General features: G+C 45.0%; 1 protein-coding gene across 4 annotated transcripts in view; it reads left to right on the forward strand.

Moving 5' to 3' along the window:
- GAK (cyclin G associated kinase) overlaps positions 1–26734 on the forward strand; it is a 77858-nt gene that overhangs the window by 34494 nt on the left and 16630 nt on the right. For 3 of the 4 annotated variants that reach the window (XM_035097131.3, XM_088658759.1, XM_088658760.1), the window contains 13 exons: positions 917–1022; positions 1427–1550; positions 11935–11984; positions 12086–12234; positions 13481–13603; positions 14181–14314; positions 16048–16242; positions 16951–17068; positions 17632–17711; positions 19465–19658; positions 19851–20006; positions 21154–21645; positions 25268–25438. In XM_035097131.3, coding sequence (XP_034953022.1) covers positions 917–1022; positions 1427–1550; positions 11935–11984; positions 12086–12234; positions 13481–13603; positions 14181–14314; positions 16048–16242; positions 16951–17068; positions 17632–17711; positions 19465–19658; positions 19851–20006; positions 21154–21645; positions 25268–25438 — 2092 coding nt within the window. The remainder of the gene's footprint in view (positions 1–916; positions 1023–1426; positions 1551–11934; positions 11985–12085; positions 12235–13480; positions 13604–14180; positions 14315–16047; positions 16243–16950; positions 17069–17631; positions 17712–19464; positions 19659–19850; positions 20007–21153; positions 21646–25267; positions 25439–26734) is intronic. The other variant, XM_088658758.1, reaches the window with a different exon arrangement.

Below are 26734 nucleotides of genomic sequence, written 5' to 3' on the forward strand. Positions count from 1 at the left end.
GGGCCGATAGGAAATTGAGAGGGTGATAGTTTGCCTAAAGCTACCTAGCGAGATTGCTTTTGGAGGGCAGAGTTGAAACAAGGACTTTGCTGGTGTAGAGGCTAAGAGCTTGAGCTTCAGTCTTCAGCCTTTTTGGACCTGGGCTCTTCTCCTCTAACCTCTGTGCTGTGTTATGGGACCATACACACACACACACACACACACACACACACACACACACACACACACACACACACACATACTGTATACAGTGGTCTCTCGAGGGACTTACAAAGTACTCGACTTACGAAATTTCAAGTTACGAATGAAAAAAAAATGGCCACACGCCTACGGTTTTTTGACATCTGAAAGGAAAACCAGTTGCGGTTTTCTCGACTTACGAATTTTAGATGCGGTTTACTCGACTTATGAATTTTTCTGTTTCCAAATTTTTCTGTTTGCATTCCTATGGGAAACCGCTTTTTCCGACTTACAAACATTTTGACCTACGAATGTGCATTCGGAACGGATTAAATTCGTAAGTCGAGGGACCACTGTTTGTTGATTTCCCTCCAGCTTTGATGAGTTATCTTGGCAAGTATAGCTTGTCATGCAGGGCTGCGGGAAGTGGTATGTGCTGACATTTCCTCTTCCGGAGTAAAGGAGCATTATCCTCCTTTGTCCTTAATTGACCTCCATATAAAGATTTCTGGGTTTTCCCCCACCTCAATTAATTTTTCTGCCAACTTCATTAGATGAAAACCCCAAATGAATAAAATAGAGAATAGTGGCGGAACCCATTTTATGGCCAGGATACAATTGATTTCTGGATCCTGCCTGACAAAGGGCTTTAAGATGCCCTGTATTGTTTGTACCCTTTGTGTGTTTGAAAGAGATAGAAGTGCTAATTCTGGAAATTGCTGGTTTTTCTTTCCAGCTCCTTGAACAAAATGGAGGCTATGGAAATAATGCTCCGCCCAGGACATCTTCAGCTGTAGTAACACAGAAGCCAGCAGGACAGCTCAACAACATGTACAATGCAGGTATATTCCCGAATTATTTCCCCCCCTATTTTATTTTTTTAATCAGAACTTCAAAATATGTGAGATCTCCCAGTACCATATCTGGTTGTACTTCTTGGCAATTGGTTTTCCGACCATTTGTTTTTAATAATGGGACTAAGCCTTTCTAAAGAAATGCAAAAAATATAGGATAGAGCAGGCACCCCCAAACTTTGGCCCTCCAGATGTTTTGGACTACAATTCCCATCATCCCTGACTACTGGTCCTGTTAGCTAGGGATCATGGGAGTTGTAGGCCAAAACATCTGGAGGGCCGCAGTTTGGGGATGCCTGGGATAGAGTATAAGTACATCACCAAATTGTTTGACACTGAAGCTAATGGACTGAAATTGTGCTCAGTTACTTTTCTGTGCCCTTGGCTCTTAGGTCTGACAGTAGCCGAATGTGACCAGACTTACAGCGGATTCTTTGATATTCTTAGGGGCGGGACGGAGAGGTTTCTCACAAATATCAAGGACACATCTTCGAAAGTTATTCAGTCTGTGGCCAAGTAAGTAGAACCGTAACTGTGCTGATAAAGGGAATGCAGATCCACAAACATAATTCACCTCTCCCTCACTGCATTGGGTATTTTATGTACTGTGTCTTTCCCGCCCCCACATGTGTTTTTTAAAAAGAGATGGCCTTCTCCAAAACTTGTGAAAAAGCAGAAAGGGGTGGGTTATGATAGGATCAGCTGGTGAATCTGTGCTTTGGGCACTATCCTGTTTCAAGATATTGTGGTTTATGTGGTTTTGGAACTTCCAAAATGTTCGGAAACCAAGGCGTGGCTTCCGATTGGCTGCAGGAAGCTCCTGCAGCCAATCAGAAGCCATGCCGGATGTTCAGGCTCCAAAGAACGTTCGCAAACCAGAACACTCACTTCCGGGTTTGTGGCGTTCGGGAGCCAAAAAGTTGGACTCACAAAGTGTTCGGGATCCAAGGTAAGGCTGTAAGAAGCATTATATGTGAGCATCACTAGAAAAAGCTGCTTTAAAATAATAATCCCTAACCTGGTTTATACTGTACTGCAAATGTTACATTATTGGAGAGGTTCGAGCTCTCACACTGAGAATGTTGTACTGACACAATCACACAAGTTCAGGACAGAACTAGATGCAATAGTGGGCATAAGGTCTTCTGCCCCACTCAGCAGCCAGGTTTGTGGCTTCACTCCTACCCTTCTGTTTCATGCAGTGCAATTTGGCAATGTGATATCCTGCAATTCCATGCCATCTGGTTTACAGACCACCTGCTAAAAGCAAGTGGCAAACGTGGGATCCTAGCCAGGATAGGTTAAGAAATATGTAATAACCCAGTAGCTGAATGTTTAGACGGAACGTTTGAAGCATAGCAGTTTCTGATTGGCTTGATTCCCCCACCTGTAAAAATAAACTTGTGAAAGGCACAGAAATCCCCATCTGCCGAGCCTGGCAAGCTCCAAATATTACTGGGTGTTCCAAATTAACTTGTTTATTTAGCTGTTCTTATATTGCCTTTCAGGGCCAAAAAGGGGTGCCTCACAATTAAAAATGTAACTATTTAAAGCCTAAAACAGGAACTGCAAAATGCAGCACATAAATAAAGTGCAGTAATTAGAATCAGTAAGTTCATTCATTTTAAAAGCAGATTGGAATAGTGAAGTCTTTAAAGACTCACGTTCACAGCCAGACACACAGCTAGATAGAATGTCCCAGGGACAGGGCTACCACTGAAAAGGCCTTGTCTCTTGTGACTGCCATACTTCAGTTTGTGGTGTAAAAGAAGGGAAAAGATGGTGCTTAACATATGTATGGTTTGTTTGTTTCTTTAAGTAAAACATGAGCATATTATAAATACAAAGAATAGTACAGCTCTAAACCCATAAGGATCAACAGTAAACCTGGGGGTGGGGGAAAGGTAGGAACCGGTTCCTACAAACTAAAATTGTGGAACAGATTGGCTACTTTTTGGGGGGTGTGGGGAGAGAGGGAACACACAAGCTTGGGGCTACCATAGGAAAATACTTGCTACTGGAAGCTGCCAGTCTAGCTTCGAGACAGCTGAGGCACTCAAGAGCCCCCCCCCCTCCCCGAATATAAGCCAGCCTAACCCATCCTCTGGTGCCGTCCTGGTGATGCCAGACTAAAGCTACCCTCAACCTCAGCCAGCATGGCCCATGTTCAGGGATGCTGAGAGTTGTGGTTCCCAATATCTGAAGAGCCTCGAGGTTAGTAGAAGGGATTCTCCAACACCCTGCTTCCCAGCACCCAGTGGAACTCTTTCAAGATGGGTGTGTCTATAATCGCAGTGCAGTTCTGCAGTGTGCTTGTGTTCTGGGTTCGCCAGCCTTTATTTACCTTTCCTATTCAGATAACCGGCAGCCACTGCAGCTGAAAGCATCAGCGGGCTTTGGGGGCACAGTTTCCTAGCTCAATGCAGAGGCTCATAGCCTAGCTCATAGCATAGGGGGGATTGTGGGGAGCACATTGCCCCAGGCACTGTTGTTGGAGGGGCGCATGAGCTGTTGCGTCCTTCTCATGCCACTCTCAGCCTCGCGACCTGCCAGCCCTGCACCGCTTTGGCGAGTCTCAGAAGGTCGACCGCATCGGCCGGCTGGGCTCCGCACTGCACAGCTGGGTAGGTGGTGCAGCACAGCCCTGCTTAGCTCCAGTGGGTGGGTGGGGTCACTCCTGTGGCATGCCCCACCCCACCCCAGGCTCTACCGAAAAACGCTCCACCACGGCTGAATGGTTATTTGTAGCATGGCTTCCCCTTAGTACTGTGCCTACATGTACTTCTATGGGAGAAGGCAACTTGGGAGTGCTGGCAGAAAATGTTGATTTTGGGGGTAGGCCATTCCTCTTGCCCCTGGCACCCATCAGCCTAGCCTCTATGGACAGAGACTATGGAGAGGGAAAGCCCTTGTCATAAGGCACTTAGCTAATAAGTACCACATTTTTCTGTGTATAAGTTACAGGTAGGTAGCCGTGTTGGTCAGACGTAGTCGAAACAAAAAATAAAATAAATTCCTTCCAGTAGCACCCTAGAGACCAACTAAGTTTGTCATAGGTATGAGCTTTCGTGTGCATGCACACTTCTTCAGATACACTGAAACAGAAGTCACCAGACCCTTATGTATAGTCAAAAGGTGGGGAGGGGTATTACTCAGAAGGGTGGTGGGAATGGGTGAGTGGCTGATAGGAGTGGTAAACCTGTTGACGACTGTTAAATGCCAACAGTGCCCTTCAGCTCTCTATATTGGACAAACAGGCCAAACCCTACGCCAAAGGATAAATGGACATAAATCTGACATCAGGAATCACAAGACAGAGAAACCAGTAGGAGAACACTTCAATCTCCCAGGACATTCTATACAAGATCTCAAAGTACCGTGTTTCCCCTTTTTTAAAGACGTAGCCATAAGTAAGCCATGGCAGGATTTTTAAACATTTGCGAAATATAAGACATACCCCCAAAATAAGACATACCTCCATGCCATGTGGAGCGAGACCGCTGAGCGCCCCAGCCAGCCAGCGGGACTCATAACGCCGGCTGCAGCAGCAGGAGGCCTACCGGCTCGGTGCCAGGAGCCAGCTGCTGCTGCAGCGGCGAGCGTGCAGAGCGCCCGAGCCAGCGGTCTTGCCTCCGCCTGGCCCGGCCAAGGAGACCTGCCTCCCCGGTGCCCAGATCTGGCGGCTGCAGCATGGAGCACGCTGAGCGCTCCACAGCACCGAGCATGTCGAGCGCCCTGCCGGGCAGAGCACCTCAGCCGGGTGGAGCACCTGAGCCAGCGGCCTCTGCTTGGCCTGGCCGAGGAGACCTGCCTCCCCGCCGCCCAGAACCGGCGGCTGCAGTGGCAAGCGCTTAGAGCGCCCTGCCGGGACGGGCGGAGTGCCTGAGCCAGCGGCCTCCGGATCGGCAGAAATCAGGGGACTGGGTGGGAGGGCGACTGGGGTGTGCCTTTTGGATTCTTGCATTTTCTTTCTTGTTTTCTTCCCTTTTTGTAATGTACAGAAATGCAAACTATATCTTATCATCATCATCATTATTATTACAATTTCCCCCCTCCATTTCGTTTCTGTGTGTGCGTGTAATTGTGGAACCCTCCCGGCCAATTGAGAAATGCACAGACGTCTTTCTTTAGTTCTTTACAACCATTGAACTCTGTTGTCTGTTTAAATTTCACATTTAAAAGGGAATATAACTGGGTAGTTTCCTTTTCCTTTTAAAAAGTTATCTGCAGCAAAGCAGAAATGGGCACAAGAAACAGGAGGTATGGACCTTTTTGGGTTTGCTTTTCTCAGGGTTCAATCCAACCCCACCTTTCCTCCCCATCGTCACGTTGCTCTTAGGCGTTTTGCTCAAAGCGTAGCGGATGGGGAGGGGTAACGAGAAGATGTTAATCCAAGCCAGGCTTTCAGGTGCTGCTGGACTCCAACTCCCAATAGCCAGCATGGCCAATGGTTGGGGATGATGGGACCTGCAGCCCCACAGCATCCGGAGGGCTAGGGGGTTGCTCTGGAACTTCTCTCCCTCCCTCCTTTTCCGTCTCTTTCCCCTCTCATCAGACACTCATGTGCTGCATCTGCATTGGGGTAACCTGATAGTAGAATTTGGGCTAGATGACAGGTAATAAAAAAATAAGACACCCCACCGAAAATAAGACAACCTGTGTTTTTTTTTGAGAAAAAAAAGTTATAAGACGGTGTCTTAAAAAAGGGGAAACACGGTAGTTGTCTTATTACAGAAAAATTTCAGAAACAGACTGGAAAGAGAAGTTGCTGAATTGCAACTCATTACCAAGCTTAAAACCATGGAGAGACCTGGCCTGAATAAGGACATTGGATTCTTATCTCATTATACATAATAAAGTTTTCTGTGTATAAGACGTCCCCATGTATAAGATGCCCCCTTGGGGACTCCAAATTAAGAAAAGACCCCCTCACCACTACCGTGTATAAGACGAGCCCCAATTTTAAACCTAATTTTTGGGTTAAAAAACCCCTAGTCTTATACAGGGGAAAATAAGAGAGGCTTGAGGCTTATTACTGAGGAGTGATTATGACCTCAAGGTTAAGCTAACCAATGGTAAGCCATCTTTCATTCACCTTTTTCATGATGCAGTTTTTGTTGGTTACCCAAGGGCAGAGGCCTCATAGGCCCAAGGGTAGATCAGCCAGCCCTCCTCCCATCTTTCTGCTCTCTCCCAAGTGTGGTGCTTGAATGCTAGCCGCCGTCTTCTGCCAGAGAGAAACCCCTCTGGGATGGACTGGAACCGTCTCTTTCAAGCAGGGCCTTTCCTGGGCAAGGTGAAAAAGCTGACCCTTCAGTAAAGATCTTTTGAGGGCCCAGGTGTGGATGGACTTGACCATGGGGAATTGGTTAGTGACGGTAGGGAGAACTGTATAGCAACCGAGTCAAAAAAAACCCCAAACCGAAAGCAAAACCCCACTACAGAATTTGTGCTTAGTTCTTAATGAGCCAAGCCATATTGCTGGCATCCTCCGTGCTGAAATCATTAATGTGCAATAAATCAAAGTCTCTTGTATGTACATGTTATGAATGTAAATAGTAAAAAAAACCCTACATTTTCCCACTGCAAACTGGTGAGCTATTGTGGTAAAACCAAAGCAAAGGGTTTGGCATGAATTCTGTGTTCTCGCTGTTAGCTGATGCCATATTTAACTTATAGATAGATACCTGCTTGCTCCCCAAAAGAAATAATTTGCATGAGCAGTGTAAAGGTTTATTTATGCTATTATATTGGCTTTCTTAACACACACCCCTTCACCACAAGGCTCCTGGGCAGATTACAACAACATAGCACATTGCAGCTCATACCTTTTTGCACAAAATATATATTTCATCTCTACTGAGGCCTAGATCCGAAGAACTATGCATGAGCTCCACACTTCGGAAGGGGTCTTGTAGCTGGTGTTTGCTTCTTGCTCTTTCGTTGTAACATGGCGCTGAAAGGAGTTTTGAATAGCAGACTTGCTCCCACCCTCACTCCAGTCTTGCTCTAACGAGCAGGCAGAATGCTTTCCGAGGGAAAACAGAAATGAATAGAAATCCCAATGCCTTTTGGGTTTGCTAACAATAATTTTTGGATCCCATCTTAAGTAATCTGGGGGCCCCGTGGATGATGAAAGGTCTTATGTCTTGAGGTTTGTAATTCTGAAACTGCAGTTTCCATAATGTTAGCATGAGGTGATTTCCAAACTGTGAGATTGCCACTTGCACCGTAACCATATGCATGTTTACTTGGAAGCAAACAGGTTTGAGACTGATGGTGTGCCAAGTAAACATGATACTGGGGGTAGGTAGGTGGGGAGATCCATTGTCTCTGTGCAACTGGCACATATCGCTGAAGTGCAACATGACTAACAGTGGGGTATTAGGAACATTCATGCAAATTGCTTTTGGGCTAAATGAAATGCCATTCCCTTGACTCCTGATGAGGTTTCTATGTTCTATGTCAATGTTGCACTTGCTTAACGTTCTTTTCAGTTCTGATATGAATTGGTTGGATGTATACTATCACTTGAAGCTCAAACCTTAAATTGCTTCTTATTTTCTTTATACAGTGGTGCCTCGCTTAACGAATGCCCTGCTTAACGAAATTTCCGCTTAATGAAAGGTTTTTTCTAGTGAAGGTTGCCTCGCTAGACGAATTCGTTTTACGAAAAATTCGTCTAGCGAATCGCGGTTTCCCATAGGAATACATTGAAATTCAATTAATGCGTTCCTATGGGGGGGAAATTCAAAAATTTTTTTCAATGCATTCCTATGGGATTCGCTAGACGAATTTTTCGTTATAAGAAAAGACCCGTGGAATGAATTAAATTTGTCTAGCGAGGCACCACTGTATATCTTGCCATTAAATGCTTTTCAAAGCAATGCAAACAAATAAAACTGCAATGGCTGGCGCTCTTATTTATTTTTAGATTCCTAGCATTAATGGTTTTCATTACCTATAGTAGTGTTTTCCTAATGTGACTTAAGGCATTCGTTAAGGAGGGGAAGCAAGTTTTGTTTTTCAGAGGGTTATGAGATGGTTGTTTTGGAGAGGGCTTTCTCTCATTCTCTTTTTATTTTGCATCTTGATTTTGCGTGTGATGCTTATTTCCTTGCCCATTTTTTCCCCTCCCTTCAACTTTCATCAATCCATGCCCACGTTCTTAGCAGTCCAAGGTAAATATGCCTCAGTTGTCTGTGTTCTCTGTGTTGCATGCTAACAGGATTGTTCTGGTCTTAACCTGCTAACGTTAACTATGTCATACAGAGAAGTTTCTGAACTCTCAAGTTATACATAAGAGATGGCACGCTAATCGTGTTCAATGCACTGAACACGATTGATAGACCTACAGCAATATGAATAAAGGGATTGTCCTGTAGATGCCGAATTTCATTCTACTTAAGTATCTTTTGATAGTCTTAATACATGTATAACTTCAGAGCTTCTGTTTTTGTTTTAAACAAATCTGCCAAATCTCTACATCTTTTTTTCCTCTTGATGCTCTAGGAGGCTTAGTTTGGTCAGAATTGAGTATGCACTTCCAGAGTTAACGCTGGATGTATTACTTCTGGTAAATGAGTCACCATAAGCACTAGAGAGCTGTGAAATTTTGCGTCCCGGGCTTTTTAGACTCGTCTATGGGTGGCACTGTGGGTTAAACCACAGAGCCTAGGGCTTGCCAATCAGAAGGTTGGCGGTTTGAATCCCTGCGACGGGGTGAGCTCCCATTGCTCGGTCCCAGCTCCTGCCAACCTAGCAGTTCGAAAGCACGTCAAAGTGCAAGTAGATAAATAGGTACCGCTACAGCGGGAAGGTAAACGGCGTTTCCGTGTGCTGCTCTTGTTCGCCAGAAGCAGCTTAGTCATGCTTGCCACATGACCCGGAAGCTGTATGCCGGCTCCCTCAGCCAGTAAAGCAAGATGAGCGCCACAACCCCAGAGTTGTCCATGACTGGACTTAACTGTCAGGGGTCCCTTTACCTTTTACCCATCTGAAACCAAAGGGGCACATTGGTTGCCAGATGTGAAATGCATAGGCATTATTTTCAGCTGTCGTGCCCCACTACAGAACCAGTTTAGTAGGGGATGCTCTGGGGGAAGGAGGAAAGTCCCATTGCGCTAGCAGACGTCTTTCCGCAACTGCAGCAACTTAGCTGAATCCTGCCCTACATCTCTTATTCCAGTTCAGTGCCGGATTTACGTATAAGCTAAACAAGCTATAGCTTGGGGCCCCACTCTCTTGGGAGGGCCCCCAAAAAAATTAAAGGAAAAAAAACCTGGATGTACATTCCAAAATATAAGATAAAAAACAAATAAAACAAAACAAAACCTACATACAGCAACAGTGTTTGGTATTGTGTAGGCTCCTATGATGTAAGTAATGGGCCGTGTATATAGCATATATTCAACAGAAAAAAACAGTGACAATATGTCAAAGGAGAGCTAGACATATAAAGGGCCCCATTACCTTCAGTAGCTTAGGGCCTCATCAAACCTAAATCTGGCCCTGGTCCAGATAGTAACTAAGGAATGATTGGGAGACAAGTTTTAGCTGGTTTTAATATGCAAGGCAGGTAGCACATTGAAGAAATAGAAGCAACATGTTGCATGGCGGGGCACACAGGGTGGTGGAACTAAAGAGAATAAAACGAAGCGTTTCATATGCACTTGGACCCCAAGGGTGAATGCTTAAAAGAAAGTCGGTGACCTTTTCTAAAAGCACCTGTGTGATTGACTGACAAGTATAGTCAAACCTCTGTTGTCAAACGTAATCCGTTCCGGAAGACCGTTTGACTTCTGAAACGTTCAGCAACCGATTGGTTGCAAGAGCTTCTTTCACTCAAGTGGAAGCCACATTGGACATTAGGGTTCTGAGAAACGTTAGAAAACCAGAGCATTTACTTCCGGGTTTTTGGCATTCGGGAGCCGAAACGTACAAAATAACGGAGGCATTTGGGAACTGAGGTTTGACTGTACCTAGCTGGCAACACATAAACCTATTCTAGTTTAGGAATATTCTTTCATGTTGAGTGGAGACACACACATCTCATAAAAAGTAGTGAAATAGAAGACTGGACTGACCAGCTGACCTAAACATTCAGCAAAATGGACTCCATCCAGGGACTGCACCACACTGGACTGTAAATGAAGGGGTGGAAAATAATTGTACTTTTTAAAGTGCTCTCTCTGTGTGCACACATATGTGCAAACACAACTTTCTATACACCGTGGAAAGGACTAGACTACAACTGCCATCCCCAATGTGCAAATTTTCTACTTGGTGGGAGTTTTCCTAACATAAACATGGATATTTAAAAAATGAAACTCTTTCCCCCAAGCCCCTACCCTCCAGTAATCTTCAATGGCTTTTGTTAGAAGAAGGAAACTTGTGCCTTACTGGAATGTGTGGGGGAAGTTTGTGTATCTTAAGGTTATCTTTTTGGAGGGTGAGTATGGGTTGTGCTTGCTCTGTAATATTTTGCCTCCACAACATTTCTTTAACAGTGCCAATCCTCTATTTCAAATTATAAACACACTTATCTCTGCTAGAACATACCTGTGGTGCTGACCTAGGTTAACCTGCTTCTGTTCAATTCTTCTCATTTCTGTTCACTTGTTTGCTTGCAACTGATATACCTTTATGCTGGTTTATTGATAGTATTTTGTGTATTTCCACTTAAAGTGCTAATCCATCTCTCTTAATTCAGTTCTCTTTTAAGCTAGGCTCTTTCTGTGCGCTCATGAATTAGGAACGTCTCTGTTTTTTGTTTAACCATAGAGCAGGGCAAGGGAATCTGGTGCCCTCCAGATGTTGTTGGACTCCAAATCCCAGCAGCCTCAGCCAGACAGGCCAGTGGTGAGGAAGGATTGGAGTTGTAGTCCAATATTTTGAGGGCCACAGATTCTAAAGCTCTGCTTTAGAGACATTCCTAAACCTTTTCCCCTCTGTGTAAAACCACAGACTAAACTATTTACTAGTGGCCAAGTGAAGCATAAACCGGGTTAGGTGAGTCAGCATTGTGGGAACCTAGAAAAGCCCCAGAAATCATATTTTGTTTGAACCCTCTCCAAAAGCGGTAGAAGATGAGAGAAGTCATTGAAATTGTATTGCTTTGTATAGTCCTGATTTTATTTTATTTTAATAAGGAGTGTACACCCTCCTACTCTAACCCCATCAGCTCATTGCCAGATCCTCAAGGTGCTACTCAGCAGATCTGAGAGGTGGGAAGCAGCTTGTCAATTTCATATTGGTGGCGAATCTTGGCCTCAGTGTTGGGACACCTGTAGCTGTTGGTCAAGGAAGCTTCTACAGCCCCTGTGGCTTGAAGTTAGTGCTGCAGTAGCCATGAGAATAATGGGATATTAATCTCACAAACCTCAGTCTTCCCCATCCGAGTGCCCTCCAGGCTTGGGGACTACAACTTCCATCATTTTTGACTTGGCCGTGTTGACTGGTAGCTGAATTGACCCATACATCTTGAGGGTATGAAGTTGGGGAAAGCTGATGTAGATCACTGAGAATAGTCTTATCTCTCTCCCCCTGCCCCCCATAAGAATTTTCTTTGTTGCTTTAAGTATTCAAAACATTCAGTTTCAGGGTGTGACATATTCTGCCCTGGAGACAGAGAGCTTCATGAATGGGACGGTGCCATCTGCTTGCTAACTTACACTGCTGTGCTAGATTCTTTAGATACCTTCTATAATTCGGAAATTTGAGACAGGTGTAGGACAGACTCTCCAAAGGTGGGTGGGAGGTGTTGGTATTCCAGCTTGAAGGGAAGCTGGCATAGAGAAGCTAGCAAGGTACTTCCCATCCTGAAAACTCTGTCTCCATTTTCGAACTAGCCTAGAAGTTCTGTAATGTTAACTTGAGTATTCCTCTCTTTATATTTCAGTTATGCCAAGGGGGATCTGGATTTATCATACATCACTTCCAGAATTGCTGGTATGATAAGATCATCCTTTATCAAATTGCACATTCTAGCTGCTTTTATGAAAACAAAGGCTTGAGCCTCTGCTATCGTTTCCCCCCCCCTTCCTCCCCAGTGATGTCCTTTCCGGCAGAAGGTGTGGAGTCTGCAATAAAAAATAACATAGAAGACGTGCGCTTGTTCTTAGACTCGAAACATCCCGGACGCTATGCTGTCTACAATCTGTCTCCGAGAACGTACAGACCCTCCAGATTTCACAATAGGGTTTGTAAGCCAGTGGTGCTTTGCCACTGTTCCTTTTGCCATCGCAATGTCTTCTTCTTTTCCAGTAGAAACTTGTAACCTGGTGCTTCCTTGACATGTGGGAAGCTGTAAGACCTGCTAGGATGTAGGGAGAGGAGTGATATGTCATTTATTTTTCTTCTCCTCTACCTGCTTGGCTTCCCTGTACAAATGAGAGAATTTTTTTTTGAATGGTTTGGACTGTTTCCAGAATGCTTTAAAAGTGTTTTTGGTATTGATGTGTTTAGTGCCTTGGACCCCTTCAGAAGGAAGGGCAGGATATAAGTTTGATGATGATGATATGATAATAATAATAATAATAATAATAATAATAATAATAATAATAATAATAATATTTCTGGCCTTTGGCCATGTTGGCTGGAGGCTGGCTCAGACTGATGTAAGTTCTAGTCCAAAACATCTGGAAGCCACCAGGTTAGCGCAATTGTGTGTTTATATTTCACTTCTTTGGGGTTGATTGGTAGCTTCTGGATTTAGATGGGGAAACCTAGGGAGAAAGCATTGCTGTGATAGTTCCTCAGTGGCCTTAGGCAAGTCACAAATCCCTCACCCTTCTTGCAGCATTGTAGTAAAATGAAACATTCTGCTTATATCCTGAGCTGCTTGGCTGAAATAAGTGATAAAACATGTGAGAGAGACGTATTTTATCACACCCTGCTTTCTTATAACAGGGATGTTAACTCCTTTCAGAAAATTGGGAAAGGGCCATGTGCAGGTTCTGGTTTCCAAAAAAGTGTGGAAATTGGTTTAGAGCAGCAGTATGAACAGATGCCGTGAGACCAAGATGAGGCCCCTCCCTTTTTTTTAAGCCTATACCTATATCAGTGCTACACTTTAATCTAAATTGTGTTATGTTGCTAAATCATGAGGATGGTCGGAAATGTGCAGAAATTCAGCAAGGTTAGCCTAGCATTTTTCTGTAGCACATTCTTAACATCACGAAACAGATGGCAGGTCGTCACTTGCCTGCTAAGCTGCTGAGCTTCCTTTTATGAAATTTGCAAAATATAATCGAGGGTTCAGAGTCTGAAATAGCACGTCTTGGCTTTGGTCACCTTGTCTGTTTCTGGGGATTTTTTTTGGGGGGGGGGAGGGAAGTTGAACAAATTTCATTTGTTATATAGCAGACTTGAAAGCTACACACAAGTTTCTGATTAAAATGAGTTAAATTCATGCACACCCCCACCCTGTACTGTCTCTGAAACAGGTGTCCGAATGTGGCTGGCCAGCAAGGCGTTCGCCAAATCTTCAAAACCTTTATAGCATTTGCAAGAACATGCATTTATGGCTGAAGCAAGACCCAAAGAACGTTTGCATAGTGCACTGCCTTGTAAGTAGCAATAGGTCTTGAAATGCTCCTCCAGCTCCCAACAATACAAGAAACTTGGAAAGAAATGTTGACTGTCTCAAAACCCTCCACGAATGGATAGGTTGAGTGGGTTGGGCGGGGGGGGGGGAAGCAAATAGAATGGTTTTAAAAGCTAAGCATTGTAGATTGCAAAGAGAAGAGAGATACCATAACTTAGAATCAACATTTGAAAGGTGATAGGATAGGATTGGAGGAGAAACCACTGAGCAGCTGATCCACTTAGAATTTCAACTCCCACCCACCCCCGTTAAAAGTATACAGAAAAGGGGGAATTTGAAGTAATATGGAAGTTGGGACTTAACCAAAACTGTATCAAAATGTCCAAGGAGTATCTGTTCTCTGTTCCTGTCGCTGGAACAAAGAGATCTTTCTTCCTCCCTCTGAGCTTGTGCCTAATTGCTCGTGAATTCGGTAGTGGACTTGTGACATTCCTTTGATTGAAAACATTATCCAAGAGCTGGTATATAATAAATGACATTTTCCCATCAATAGCTACTGTTCCTACCCTTGTATTTTTCTTTCCTTTTCCTTTTGGTAGGATGGAAGAGCAGCGTCAGCTGTTGTTGTGTGTTCTTTCTTATGTTTCTGCCGTCTGTTCACTACGGCTGAAGCTGCTGTTTATATGTTTAGCATGAAGCGCTGCCCGCCAGGCATTTGGCCATCCCATAAGAGGTGAGCAATTGTTCAGTTGCTCAATGAAGCTGTGCTCCCCCCCCCTCTCTTTTGCAGAAGCCCTGATATATGTTATGAAAATGGAGATAGATGGAAGATTTAAAAAATCTCATGCAGACATTACACATTACATTGCTTTTTTTGAATTGCATCACGGGGCTACCTCTCCCGCCTCCGGCTAAGCCTAAACATGTTGGGGGCCTTATATAGATGTGAATGGCAGCTGGGGCTCTGTGAGGATCAGAGTCCAGCTAGCATGGCCCTCATTTCCCCTTTCATTGATAGGATTTGAATATCTGTTTGGTGCTTGCTTGAAAGCACTTCACAGACTAGCTATATGGTCTGGTGTGGTTGATTCATTCTTTAGTGAGCAGGAAACAAGTGACATCTGCCACTCACAGGTTTGGCTGGAATAATGGCTGTTTGCCCTAAGCAAGTAGCAAACTGCGCAGAAGTTGCAGAATATGGCCCTTTTCTGTAAATATCCATAATCATTTGTGTGAGCTTTAACTATGCCCTATTAGATATGCATTCAGTAAGATACACTTGTAAATAGCCGCTTGTTTGACTAACCGTGACGTGTAAAATCTCAGCAAATCATTTTATTTGTTTGCTGCTTTCCCAAAGTTAAAACCATGCTCAAGGCAGCTTAAAAGGTAAAGCGACCCCTGACGATTAGGTCCAGTCGCGGACGACTCTGGGGTTGCGGCACGCATCTCGCTTTACTGGCCAAGGGAGCCGGCGTACAGCTTTCGAACTGCTACCGTGTTTCCCCGAAAATAAGCCATACCCCGAAAATAAGCCGTAGTGATAGGCAGTTTAACCTTGTAGGTTAAACTGTACCATACTTAATAAAAAAACAAGACATCCCCTGAAAATAAGCCACCGGGTTTTTTTTGAGGAAAAATAAATATAAGACGGTGTCTTATTTTTGGAGAAACACGGTAGGTTGGTAGGAGCAGGGACTGAGCAACGGTAGCTCACCCCGTCACGGGGATTTGAACCGCCGACCTTCTGATCGGCAAGCCCTAGGCCAAGCATCGCCAAACTGCGGCCCTCCAGATGTTTTGGGCTACAACTCCCATGATCCCTAGCTAACAGGACCAGTGGTCAGGGATGATGGGAATTGTAGGCCAAAACACCTGGAGGGCCGAAGTTTGGGGATGCCTGCCTTAGGCTCTGTGGTTTAACTCACAGCGCCACAAAGGCGCAGCGTACAATATATTAAAAAATTACATAACTGCAAACGTAACAGAAGCAGTCATAAACAAAACGTTGAAAAGCACACAAAGTGAACGATTTTCACATAAATCGTAAGAGTAAAAATATAAAGATACACAAAATTAAAATCTGCAATAGTACCTCAGCCCAAGAGTTTGTTCAGCTTCAGTTTTTGTGGCTGGAGTTAGCCAAGGCCCCACCCTTCCAGGCCAGCTGGGAAAAGGCCTGCAAGGCAGAGAACTGGTCTTCTAGGACTCATTTCCCTGCACAGGGAAGCGTTAACGATGGAAGAGAACTGCCCATTTATTCTTTTTGAATAATCTGTGGGCCTCAAATGTTGGCATGTAACACATGTGGCTAGAGGGAGCGGGGAAATATTCCTATGGACTAGAAACTTTTTGTGGACTTGCAAGGCTGTGAACGACCGACCAGGGTGTGCAGTGTTGAGTTCACAGTTTCACCGACTCGAAGCATTACGTTGTTTGACTTCTGCTGCGTCCTTGTTTCCACAGGTATATAGAGTACATGTGCGACATGATGGCTGAAGAGCCCATCATCCCTCACAGCAAGCTAATCCTCATCAAGTCTATTGTCATGACTCCAGTCCCTCAGTTCAACAAGCAGCGCAATGGCTGCAGGCCTTTCTGTGAAGTTTATGTCGGGGACGAAAGAGTAGCCACTACCTCACAAGAATATGATAAAATGAAGTAAGTGGGTAGCGAGGCCTGAGTTTCTCAGGGATCCGTGTTAATGTCATCTACAGCCCAGGCAGAAACTTCCCACTTAGCTTTCTCATCCTTAGCTTTCTTGTGTAGCAACTTGTGAGTAGCTCAGCTTCCTTTTAAAACACTCCTGTGAGAAGGAATAGGAGCCCCGTGTGCGTAGTTTGATGCAAGCTGGGCTTGGCCTCGCTGCCGCAACCCACCACCTCGCACCCTCTGGGCTCCTTGGGGGTTGAAGAAATCAAATTGTAACCAGTTACAGTGGTACTTCGGTTCTCGAATGTAATCCGTTCCGTAAGACCATTCGACTTCCAAAACGTTTGAAAACAGGTGCAAAGAGCAGTCTGCAAATTGCATTGTGAAAATTGAAAAACACGCACGCAGTGGAAGCCATTCGACTTCTGAGGCACATTTGAAAATGAAAGCATTTACTCCTGGCTTTTCGGCGTTCAGGTTTCGAAACGTTTGTCAATGGAGTTGTTCAAGAACCGAGCCTGGCACCCTCCAGATATTGCTGGGCTACAGTTCCCATCATCCCTGACCTCTGGCCATGGTGGCAGGGGTGATCGAAGTTGGAGACCGACAACATCTGAGGGAGCGGGTCTGCGCCTTCCCCCACCTGTTCCGTAATGTTTCTAAATTGCACTGCTGCATATTGACGTGCGATGCCTGGTTTTTCTCCCTCTCGCTTAGGGATTTTAAGATGGAAGATGGCAAAGCTTTGATCCCATTAGGCATAACAGTCCAAGGAGATGTTCTCATTGTTATCTATCATGCCAGGTCCACGTTGGGTGGCAGACTCCAAGCCAAGGTAAGCTGAAAAGATAGAACTATGTTTTGTTGTTTTGTTTTGTTTCGTTTTGTTTTGTTTCGTTTCGTTTTGTATGGAACTCCACTGGGGTTCTTGAGGAATATTTTTACTTGCCGTAGCAATACATTTCGGGCAAAACATTTGCCCACAGGGCTGGACAAGACTGATTATAGTTGCCCTACATCTGTAGAAGCAGAAGAGGAGACAACGCTTCACATGCTTTTAATAAATTATAGAAGTAACAAAGTGATTTCCCTGGCCAAAGTCACTAATAACATCAGCAGGCAGGGAATATCTCTGATGCAGTGCACGATATTGCCTGGCATTAATTCCTTCGTTTCACATTATTTCTCTTATATCTTATTTGTTTAATTAATTTTAGATATTTAGATACCACTCAATGCTCAGAATTTGTATGTGGTGTTCATAAAACGTGGTGTTGGTTTTTTGTTTTTTGTTTAAACCAAACATACAGAGAATGAGAACAACTTAAAATTCATCACAAAGATAGAAATAATGTCCTGTCCTGTCCTTTTCTTTCTTTCTTTGCATTGCTTTGCAAGATGGCATCAATGAAGATGTTCCAGATCCAGTTTCATACAGGATTTGTCCCACGGAATGCCACTACTGTGAAATTTGCGAAGTACGTTGATAACCTGTTTGGTGATTTAATGGCAACAAGTACTCCCATTTTAACTGCAGAAGTAGTTTTGCAGTTTTGTGTGTGTGTGTGTGTGTGTGTGTGTGTGTGTGTGTGTGTGTGTGTGTGTTTAAACTGTAGCTTTCTCTTTAACACTCTTCCTTAGCTGTGTACCTCAGGTTAAGAACTTAATTCGTTCCGGAGGTCCGTTCTTAACCTGAGGTACCACTTTAGCTAATGGGGCCTCCCACTGCTGCTGTGTGCGATTTCTGTTCTCATCCTGAGGTAAAGTTCTTAACCTGAGGTACTACTTCCGGATTAGTGGAGTCTGTAACCCGAAGTGTTTGTAACCCGAGGTACCACTGTACTTTGTCTCTGAGCTATCACAGCATTGTAACGTGAACTGGAATTAAGGGTTCAGCCTCAGGCTGAAGATTGCATGGCTCAGCCCCTTTCCATCCTGCGTGCAGAGTCTCCCCACCAGAGCTGTTTGTTGCTTCTGACAACACCAAACATGGGTTAAGCGGGTAAACCTGTGGGCACTCTGCATTTGGGGCTCTAAAAATTATTCCTGAGCTGCTCCAAGTTGGCATTGACCCGCGTTGATGATTGTCGATCATAATAACCAAACACATGGGTGGGTAAGGCGAGTTTGTATCAGTCTATATGACCTAAGAAATTGGATCTTTGATCAGGACAACCAAGATAGAGCATCCATTATGGCTGCCTGTTATTCTATTTGGTACCCCCAAATCAAGATCAACCACTCAAGGCCCCATTACCTTGAGACACTGACTTCCCCGCAGCTGCGTAGGGCGTTTGTTGGACTAAGGTTCCAACAGGTATCCTCAGCATATTTAGAGCGGAGATACTTGGGAATTCCCCCTGTGGAACGCAGGTGCATTTATGGATGCAATCAGGTTGAGGATGTCAGGTATAACCTTCTGCTTTGTCCCTTATATTCAATGCCCGGAGAATTTTTTTTACCATCTGTTCTTGACTGTCTCTCAGGCCAGTCCCTCCAGGAGGTGACAGTTGAGTTCCTAGCCGATAAAGACCTCCAGATGACAAATCTGGTAGCCAAGTTAGTTCTGGCAGATAAGAAGCTCCATTCTAGATATGTTTAAAAAAAGGTAAAGGACCCCTGACAGTTAAGTCCAGTCGCGAACGACTCTGGGGTTGCAGCGCTTATCTCACTTTACTGGCTGAAGGAGCTGACGTTTGTCCGCAGACAGTTTTTCCAGGTCATGTGGCCAGCATGACTAAGCTGCTTCTGAAACCAGAGCAGTACACGGAAACACCGTTTACCTTTCTGCTGAAGCAGTACCTATTTATTTACTTGCACATTGACTTTTTTTGAACTGCTAGGTTGACAGGAGCTGGGACCGAGCAACAGGAGCTCACCCCGTCACGGGGATTTGAACCACTAACCTTCTGATCGACAAGCCTTAGGCTCAGTGGTTTAGACTACAGCACCACCCGAGTCCCCTAGATATGTTAATGCTTCCTAATTTTAAAACCTCATGCTGTAAATTTTTATGTTTTTAGCTTTTTTAGGTCATGTTGTGTGATTTCAGCTTTGTTCTTATCATCTGCTGTACATTGTAAAGACCTTTGGCTATATACAATTGATGGATGGATGGATGGTTGATTGAATTTGTATCCCACTGGCTTCACTGTGGCTTGCACAGAATACCTTCCCTGTGCATTGTGGTCTAATTCGTTGCCATCGTCAACTTGTGTAAAATTGTTGCAGGTACGATCTGGATGCATGTGACATTCAAGAGAAATATCCGGACTTATTCCAAGTGAATCTGGAAGTTGAAGTAGAGCCTCGGGACAGGCCCAGCACTGAGCGAGCCCCCTGGGATAACTTGAACACCAAGGGTCTAAATCCCAAGATCCTTTTCTCCAGCCGAGAAGAGCAGCAAGAAATATTAACAAAATTTGGTAATGAGAAAAATGTGTCCAGTTTTGTGTTTTAGTGTTTTCAAAGGCTTCCGTTTCATATTGTGGGGGGAGTTATCTCCTGTCCCCACCCCACCCCGTTGCTTTGTTTTTACCACGAGCTCTCATTTCTTCCTTCTCCCTAACAGGTGGCAGGTTCCTAAATTTCTCGCATTTGAACTTTTTGCCTGTTAGGTAAGCCCGAGCTACCTAGACAACCGGGGTCAACTGCCCAGTATGAAGCAGAAGCCTCCAAGTCAGAATCATCTCCAGAAGGTGATCCCATGGAGTCGGACTCCCCACCGAGCGGCAGTGCGGAGGCAGATTTCTTCCACACACTGGACTGGCAAGGTAGGGCAAACCAATGGCTTCATAGCACTTCTCTGGTTGCTTGACACCAGCCTTGCTCTAGCCCTGCTTGCTACAGTAGTCATCTTGACATCAGTGTGTTCATCCTCTGTGTACTCAAGTCCTACAAAAGTAAAATAAAAATTCTGGGCTGAGAAAAGCTGGAGTCTGCAATGCTGTCTCTGACTAGGCACCAAGTAAGAGGTTGTCCCCAAGGACCCTATGTTGATAGAGGGGTCTCAGGGTGGTGGTGTTGTCCACCTCTATTCCTTTCTCATTTCTGGCCAGAGCTCAATTCCTTCCCCCCCTCCCCCCCAGCGGAAGGATCCTTCTGTGTGAAATTGTCCAAATCCCACAAAAAAAAGCCCTGCTCCTTCAGAATTGCAGCATTCAGGCAGCCCAATTTGTGGGCAGCTGAGTCTTCAATCATTTCTCTGCAAAGGATCTGGAACGATAGTGCTTAAAATCCCTCCATCCCACCGTGAAGTTTGAGTGTTCATAGGAGGCCTGTTTGGGGGGGGGGGGGAGAGTTTCAAAGGAATATTCCCCAGCACATAAAAGTCAGGATTTCTCTTAAGTTTCCTTCACTAGAGAGTAGCAATTTCGCTTCCTGGGGTTCCTGTGGGTTTCGGTGGATACGGGCTTCCAGAGCTGCTGTCTTGCCATTAGGCCCGTGTCCTGAATGTGCTCCTGTGCCATAAATGCCAGTGATTAGAGGCCCTGTGCGATAGCCGGCCTCCTCTCCCTATCATGGTTGCCAATGCAGAAGCAAAAGGAGAGCTATGGAGCGACTGAGGTCCACAGCACTAGGTCTTGGCAGCAGGCTGATTTGAGGAATGGGGGTTGGGACCTTGGCTGCCCATGCCTTTGGCCCTTGGCTCAATTTTACATGGTCCTTGGCTTTGTGGCACTTTTATGGCAAGGAAGGGGAAAGGGCGGTTGCCTTACCAGATTTTGACTCTTGCTCCTCCCACCACCAGCATGTAGCCTTGGTTGGGTTCCCAAAGGAGCATGTCCATTGATGGAGCAAAGGTTTCCCATCCCTGTCTTGCTCCACTAATCCAATAAAAGTTGTTGCAGACTGGTGGAATAGCACCATGACAGTAAACCTGTTGCAAGAAGGTGTCATGTCCTTCTCTTCACCCAACAGAAGGCAAAAGTTCCGAAGCGGCGCCTGAGGGACCCTTTCCCAAAGAGAGACCTCGGTTGATGGAGGAAAGGGATGACAGCGAACCTTCCGACGAGGAATTTGCTGCCTTTCCCAGTGAGGCCAGATCAGTTGAGGAAACGGTGAAACACATCCTGGAAAAAGAGGATGGTGAGCCGCTATTTGAAGCTGATTTTGACACTCCCCCCGGTCAGCCGGAAGAGACTCCCACAGAAGACAGCGTTGACTTGCTTGGGCTGGGTTCAGAAGCTCCCCCCGAGCTGCTGCAGCCTCCTTCGGAGATGAAGAGCTCCTCCAGCAACGCAGACTTGCTGAGCGAACTGTTTGTTGGCGGTGCCCCAGAGAGTTCGGAAGACTCTGCCGCGGACCTTCTAGGAGGAGGAGCAGAATTCTTCTTTGGTGGCCAAGCACAGCCCTCTACGCATCCCCACCAGAGCAGTGCCCCCTCGACGGGAGCCACCTCTTCTTCTGCAGGTACGTAACTGGGGCTTTCCTTTCATTGGAATTCTGAGGAGCAGTTGGGTCCACTGCCATCCTAGAAGTGTACACAATTAGTCCACAGGCACGGACTGTTGAGAACTGTAGTGCACTTCTACTTTAATTTTTAGATAGTTTTCCAGATGGCTCTGGCACGTTTCCGGCTGGCACTCTTGTCAAAGCCCTGGCTGAGCTCTGGAACATTTGAATGGCTCGGGCTTCCACCAACTCCGGCCAGCGACCCAGCTGCGCCTCTGCCTCATCAGGGATAGCTTAGCTTGTGTCGCCTATGCTCTGGTTATCTCTAGGTTGGATTACTACAATGCATTCATTATACGTGGGGTTGCCTCTGAAGACGGTTTGGAAACTTCAGGTGGTGCAAAATTCTGTGGCCGGGTTGCTCTATGGGGGCAAGACAGTTTGGGCATATTACACTGATCTTGGCCCGACTGCAGTGGCTGCCAGTTAGTTTCCAGGCACAATTCAAAGTGCTGGTTTTGACCTGTAAAGCCTTAAACAGCTCAGAACTGCAAACCACTTCTCTCCATATGAACCTGCCTGGACCCTGAGATCATCCTCTGAGGCCCTTCTTCATGTGTCTCCTCTGCAAGGAGGTCCAGAGGGTGGCAGCCTGAGAATGGGCCTTTTCTGTGGTGGCTCCCCGTTTGTGAAATGCTTTCCTAGGGGAGATTCTCCTGGCACCTTCATTATCTATTTTTAGGTGCCAGACAAAAACATTCCTCTTCAACCAGGCCTTTGGCTGACTAAAATCTTATACAGTGGTGCCTCGCTTAACGAATGCCCTGCTTAACGAAATTTTCGCTTAACGAAAAGGATTTTTCGAGCAGAGCTTGCCTTGCTAGACGAATGCGTTTTACGAAAAATTCGTCTAGCGAATCGCGGTTTCCCATAGAAATGCATTGAAATTCAATTAATGCGTTCCTATGGGCAAAAAAAAAAAATCCAATGCATTCCTATGGGAATCGCTAGACGAATTTTTCGCTATAAGAAAAGACCCGTGGAACGAATTAATTTCGTCTAGCGAGGCACCACTGTACCCCTTTTCAATATATTTGTGGGAGGGGGGGGGAAGAGGATTATTGGTTGGTTTGTGGGGTTTTTTTGTTCTTGTTTTTATCATGTCCTTTGTGGTTTTTTATATTGTATTTTTATGTTGTCAACTGCCCTGAGATCTATGGATAAAGGGCAGTATACACCTTTAATTAATAAAGATAATAATCTTGCAGATGCCATGATCTGTCTCCAAAGGAGAAGGGCGAATTACAGGATCGAGGCAATCTCACGTGCCAATAAACCACATTGCAGTCTGCTTCAGCTGTTGCCTTCTTCACAGAGTAATGGGCATTGGGGAGGGTGCTTGTGAGCCTCAAAAGTTACTCCCGTAGGAAACATAGAAAGAGCCTTCTGGATCAGGCCAGTCAGAGCCCGCCTGCCCATGAGGCAGAGTGAGGCGGTCATCTCAAGCAGTACCCCAAAGGATGCTGGTCTCCCTGGCCTTATGGAGTTTGGCCCCCACAATGGGGAGCAGCAGAATGTTTTGCTCAGGTGCCAAAAAACCCCAGGAAGCCCCTGAGGCAAGTGGTCAAGTCTCATCCAGCATCCTCTTCTCAAAGTGGCCAACCAGGTGCCTCTGGGAAGCCCACAAAGGAAGACTTGAGAGCAAAAGCAATTTCCAGCGACTAGTATTTAGAAGCAGATTGCATCAGACAGCAGAGCATACCAATTGTGGGGGGGCATTAGCCCCACTGATAGTCTTTTCCTCTCATTTCTTCAATGAAGATTAAAAAGTTACAAATCAGAACTTTGCAGCAGAATGTCTCTTAGCTTAGCTAGTGTAAAATGAGTACAAAATCAGCATATACACTTTTGGCTAGCCAGTCTCTCCTAGCAGTTAAATAATTTGTTTGGGACTGGCCACACTTCCAGAGGCTCCCAAAACTCACCAGTGAGCTGTGACTTGCAGTTTGGCTGTTGGTCATCTAATAAGTCAGTCCGCTTTCTGGATTCTGAATGATTCCTTGTAACAAGAAGCATCCACTTGGATTAAATGCCTTGGATTAAATGGACCTCCTAGTTTAGAATGGTTTATCTTCATGCGGAATTTAATATGTGGTGTATTCTGTTCCAGAGGCCATTTACTTTTAAAAAAAGTTTAAGCACATTTGGTGGGGCATGAAATTCTTAATCTCAGAGTCATGGGTTCGAGCCCCATGTTGGGCAAAAAGATTCCTGCTTTGCAGGTGGGTGGACTAGACGACCCTCATGGTCCCTTCCAGCTCTGTGTTTCTGTGATCATCATAAACGTTAATTATTGGGTCTTCCGATGGCTGGAAATGCAGTTTCAACATTGAAATATTTCCTTAACACTGGGGCATGGGGGCAGTTTGTGGAAGGCAAGAGCAGCATGGTTGTGTCATATGACCACTCCCAGAGGAGGAGGGGGAAAAGGCTTTGGGGAGAAGTGTCTTGTTCCATCGCTTGTCAATATACATCTTGACATCGCAGGAGAGAGCAACAGTGCCGTGATTGTTTCGAGTGCTTCCAGATAGGAGATTGCACGTGGAGCCTCAGCTGGCTCTGAGAATTTATTTGCTCATTATTGAATTCCTGTTAAAGCGTGATGAAAACTAGCGGTGCCCGGGGTGGTAGCTTTAACAACCAACCTTCTTGCAACGGAAATAAAGAGCCGGTGGGATGGGCAGGTGTTCCCTAAAACGGGCAGATTCCTTTTCCGTGGTTGCATTCAAAATGGGACTCAGTTCAGCTTTAGCTTTGACGGGTGGGTGTGTCAGAACCGGCCGGACTCTAAAAGCATCTTGGCCTGTGAATACAGCCCTGTGGCAAGGTAAGAGTGTCAGCCCGGCTCCCTGCTGGCCATTGCTTGCCACTCCCTGCTAACTATAAATACTGTCCTCTGAGCAGCTCCAATTAGCTGCTGCTTGACAGTGCTCAGTGAAAGACCTTCCGGCTGGAGGCTGCCTTCTTGGCATCCTTCCGTTTATTTATTTCACAGCCTTTGCAGTCACTGCTCTAAATTTTTTTTAAAAAAAAAAATTAAAAGGAAAGGGAAAAAAAGATCAGCAATGCCTTCCATTGTGCAGACTGGTACAGTATGGCTTTTTAAATATTCCTATTAGGGGTAGCAAGTCCACTTGGGTAACTGTTTCTGCTAGGGGAATCTGCCAGCTTGAAAAACTTTCCACTAACTTCAGTTTGCAACTTGATTTGCTTGGGTGGAATTGTTACTGGGCTTACGTGGTTGACTTGACGTCGTAGGGTTTTCCAGGTTTTGTTTTTTCTTTTTAGGGAGAAGGGGTGGGGGGGGACTTTACAGGCGAATGTCTCAGCAGATCGTCGTTCTTCCTGTTGGTGATTGGCAGAAATCCTTGTGTTGTGCAATAGCGTCTAAACCCCAGTGACATGGGTGGGTGGCAGAGGGCAGAGTTGTGCTAGTGTGCTTGGAAGCAAGATACCCTAAAAAGTTTGGTGTGCCATGTTCTCATTTTGCCCATCCTCACGAGAGAATCACTTCTTCTTTTTTCATCGGATGTCTTGAAGCATCTCAAGTTACACCAATAATGCTGTGTTTTGTCTCTAGCTGACCCGTTTGACCCATTCACAGTGCCCTCGGGTTCCGACAATCCGACTCTTACTGGTCCCGATCTATTTGGTGACTTCCTTAGTCCGAATGAGCCAACCGCACCTGGTACATTTCCTTCCACACACAGCGCACCACCACCTTCCTCTAGCACAGACTTCCTTAATTTAGGTAAGTGCATGTTTGATGTGCCTTCCTCACTCCCCCTCTTCCCCCGACAGTCACATAGCCTGTTGAGTGACATGCTCCACTCAGATTAGTCAAGGTGGATTAATGTCTAACGGATCAACTTGGTGGTGTTGCTATTTTAACAAGCTTTGTGTCGCAGGTGTATGTTTATCTTTCCCTCTGTAACATAGCTAAAGTTTTGCTAATTTACCTTTTTACAAGCTCCTTTTCGGTGAAGATAATTGAAATTGGGTTCCCAGCACATTGTATTTCAAAATTATTAAACTTTGTAAGTATTCCCCCTTCCACTGTTCTCCAGACAATATTCTGGGAGTTAACAGTGTATGTTGCCAATATAAACTGTCACACAACAGTGAAATTATGGAGAAATTTATACCATGCTTTGGGTTAACATTAAGGCATGAAATTGGTCACTAGCTACAGTTTATTTCAGCTTCTAGAATGATAGAACAAATCAGCTTGTTGACTTTCAAAACTTTCTGTGTGCTGGCATCCTTAACCACTTGTGTCTTGTAACAACATTTTGTACCGCCTGGCACTTATAGATTGCATATCCTTTTAACTAGGAGATATTAATTTCAGTACTATCTTCTGTATGGTGTAGGAAGTCTGATATCACTTTTTCCAGTTAAAAAAAAGCAAGCTAGACAAAGATTTAACTGATAATGGTTGGGTCCCGACTAACAGCACAGCCCCAACCATATCTACTCAGAAGTAAGGCCTATTGAATTCAGCAAGATTTACTCCGAGGAATTGGGATTACAGCCTAAATTAGTTGACTTCAATGGAACTTAAGTTCAAGCTTATTTACCGTAGATTTGAAATCAAATACTTGAGAACTAGTGGTGGTAACTATTAATTGTTTGGCAAAAGAAGTTCCTTTAGGCTGGAAAAGGTAAGGGAGGTGGAGATGCATAAATGCAGAGTTTTAGATCTCTGAAATCATAAAGGCAAACATAAATAACTATGCCATAATATTAAAAAGCAAATTGTCTGCAGATTTGTACCTGTGCATTTTGAATTCCTCTGACAGTCTTCTTTTCATTCTGATTGAAAAAGAAACAAACCTGAAGAATTGAATGCAGACACCTGTGGCAATTATGGCATAGGCACTTGGCTTTAATCAAATCAGTAAGAATGCTATGAATTCAGTGTGCTGTACACAGATCCGATCAAATGCCCACTGCACACAGGAGGACTCTCATTTTCTTCTGTGCTAAGAAAATGCATTTCTCCCCGGCTCATTTAAGGAGAGTGGAGAAAACTGCAAGTTTGCAA

The sequence above is a fragment of the Zootoca vivipara genome, chromosome 15, assembly GCF_965207765.1.
Source record: "Zootoca vivipara chromosome 15, rZooViv2.hap1.1, whole genome shotgun sequence".
NCBI lineage: Eukaryota > Metazoa > Chordata > Lepidosauria > Squamata > Lacertidae > Zootoca > Zootoca vivipara.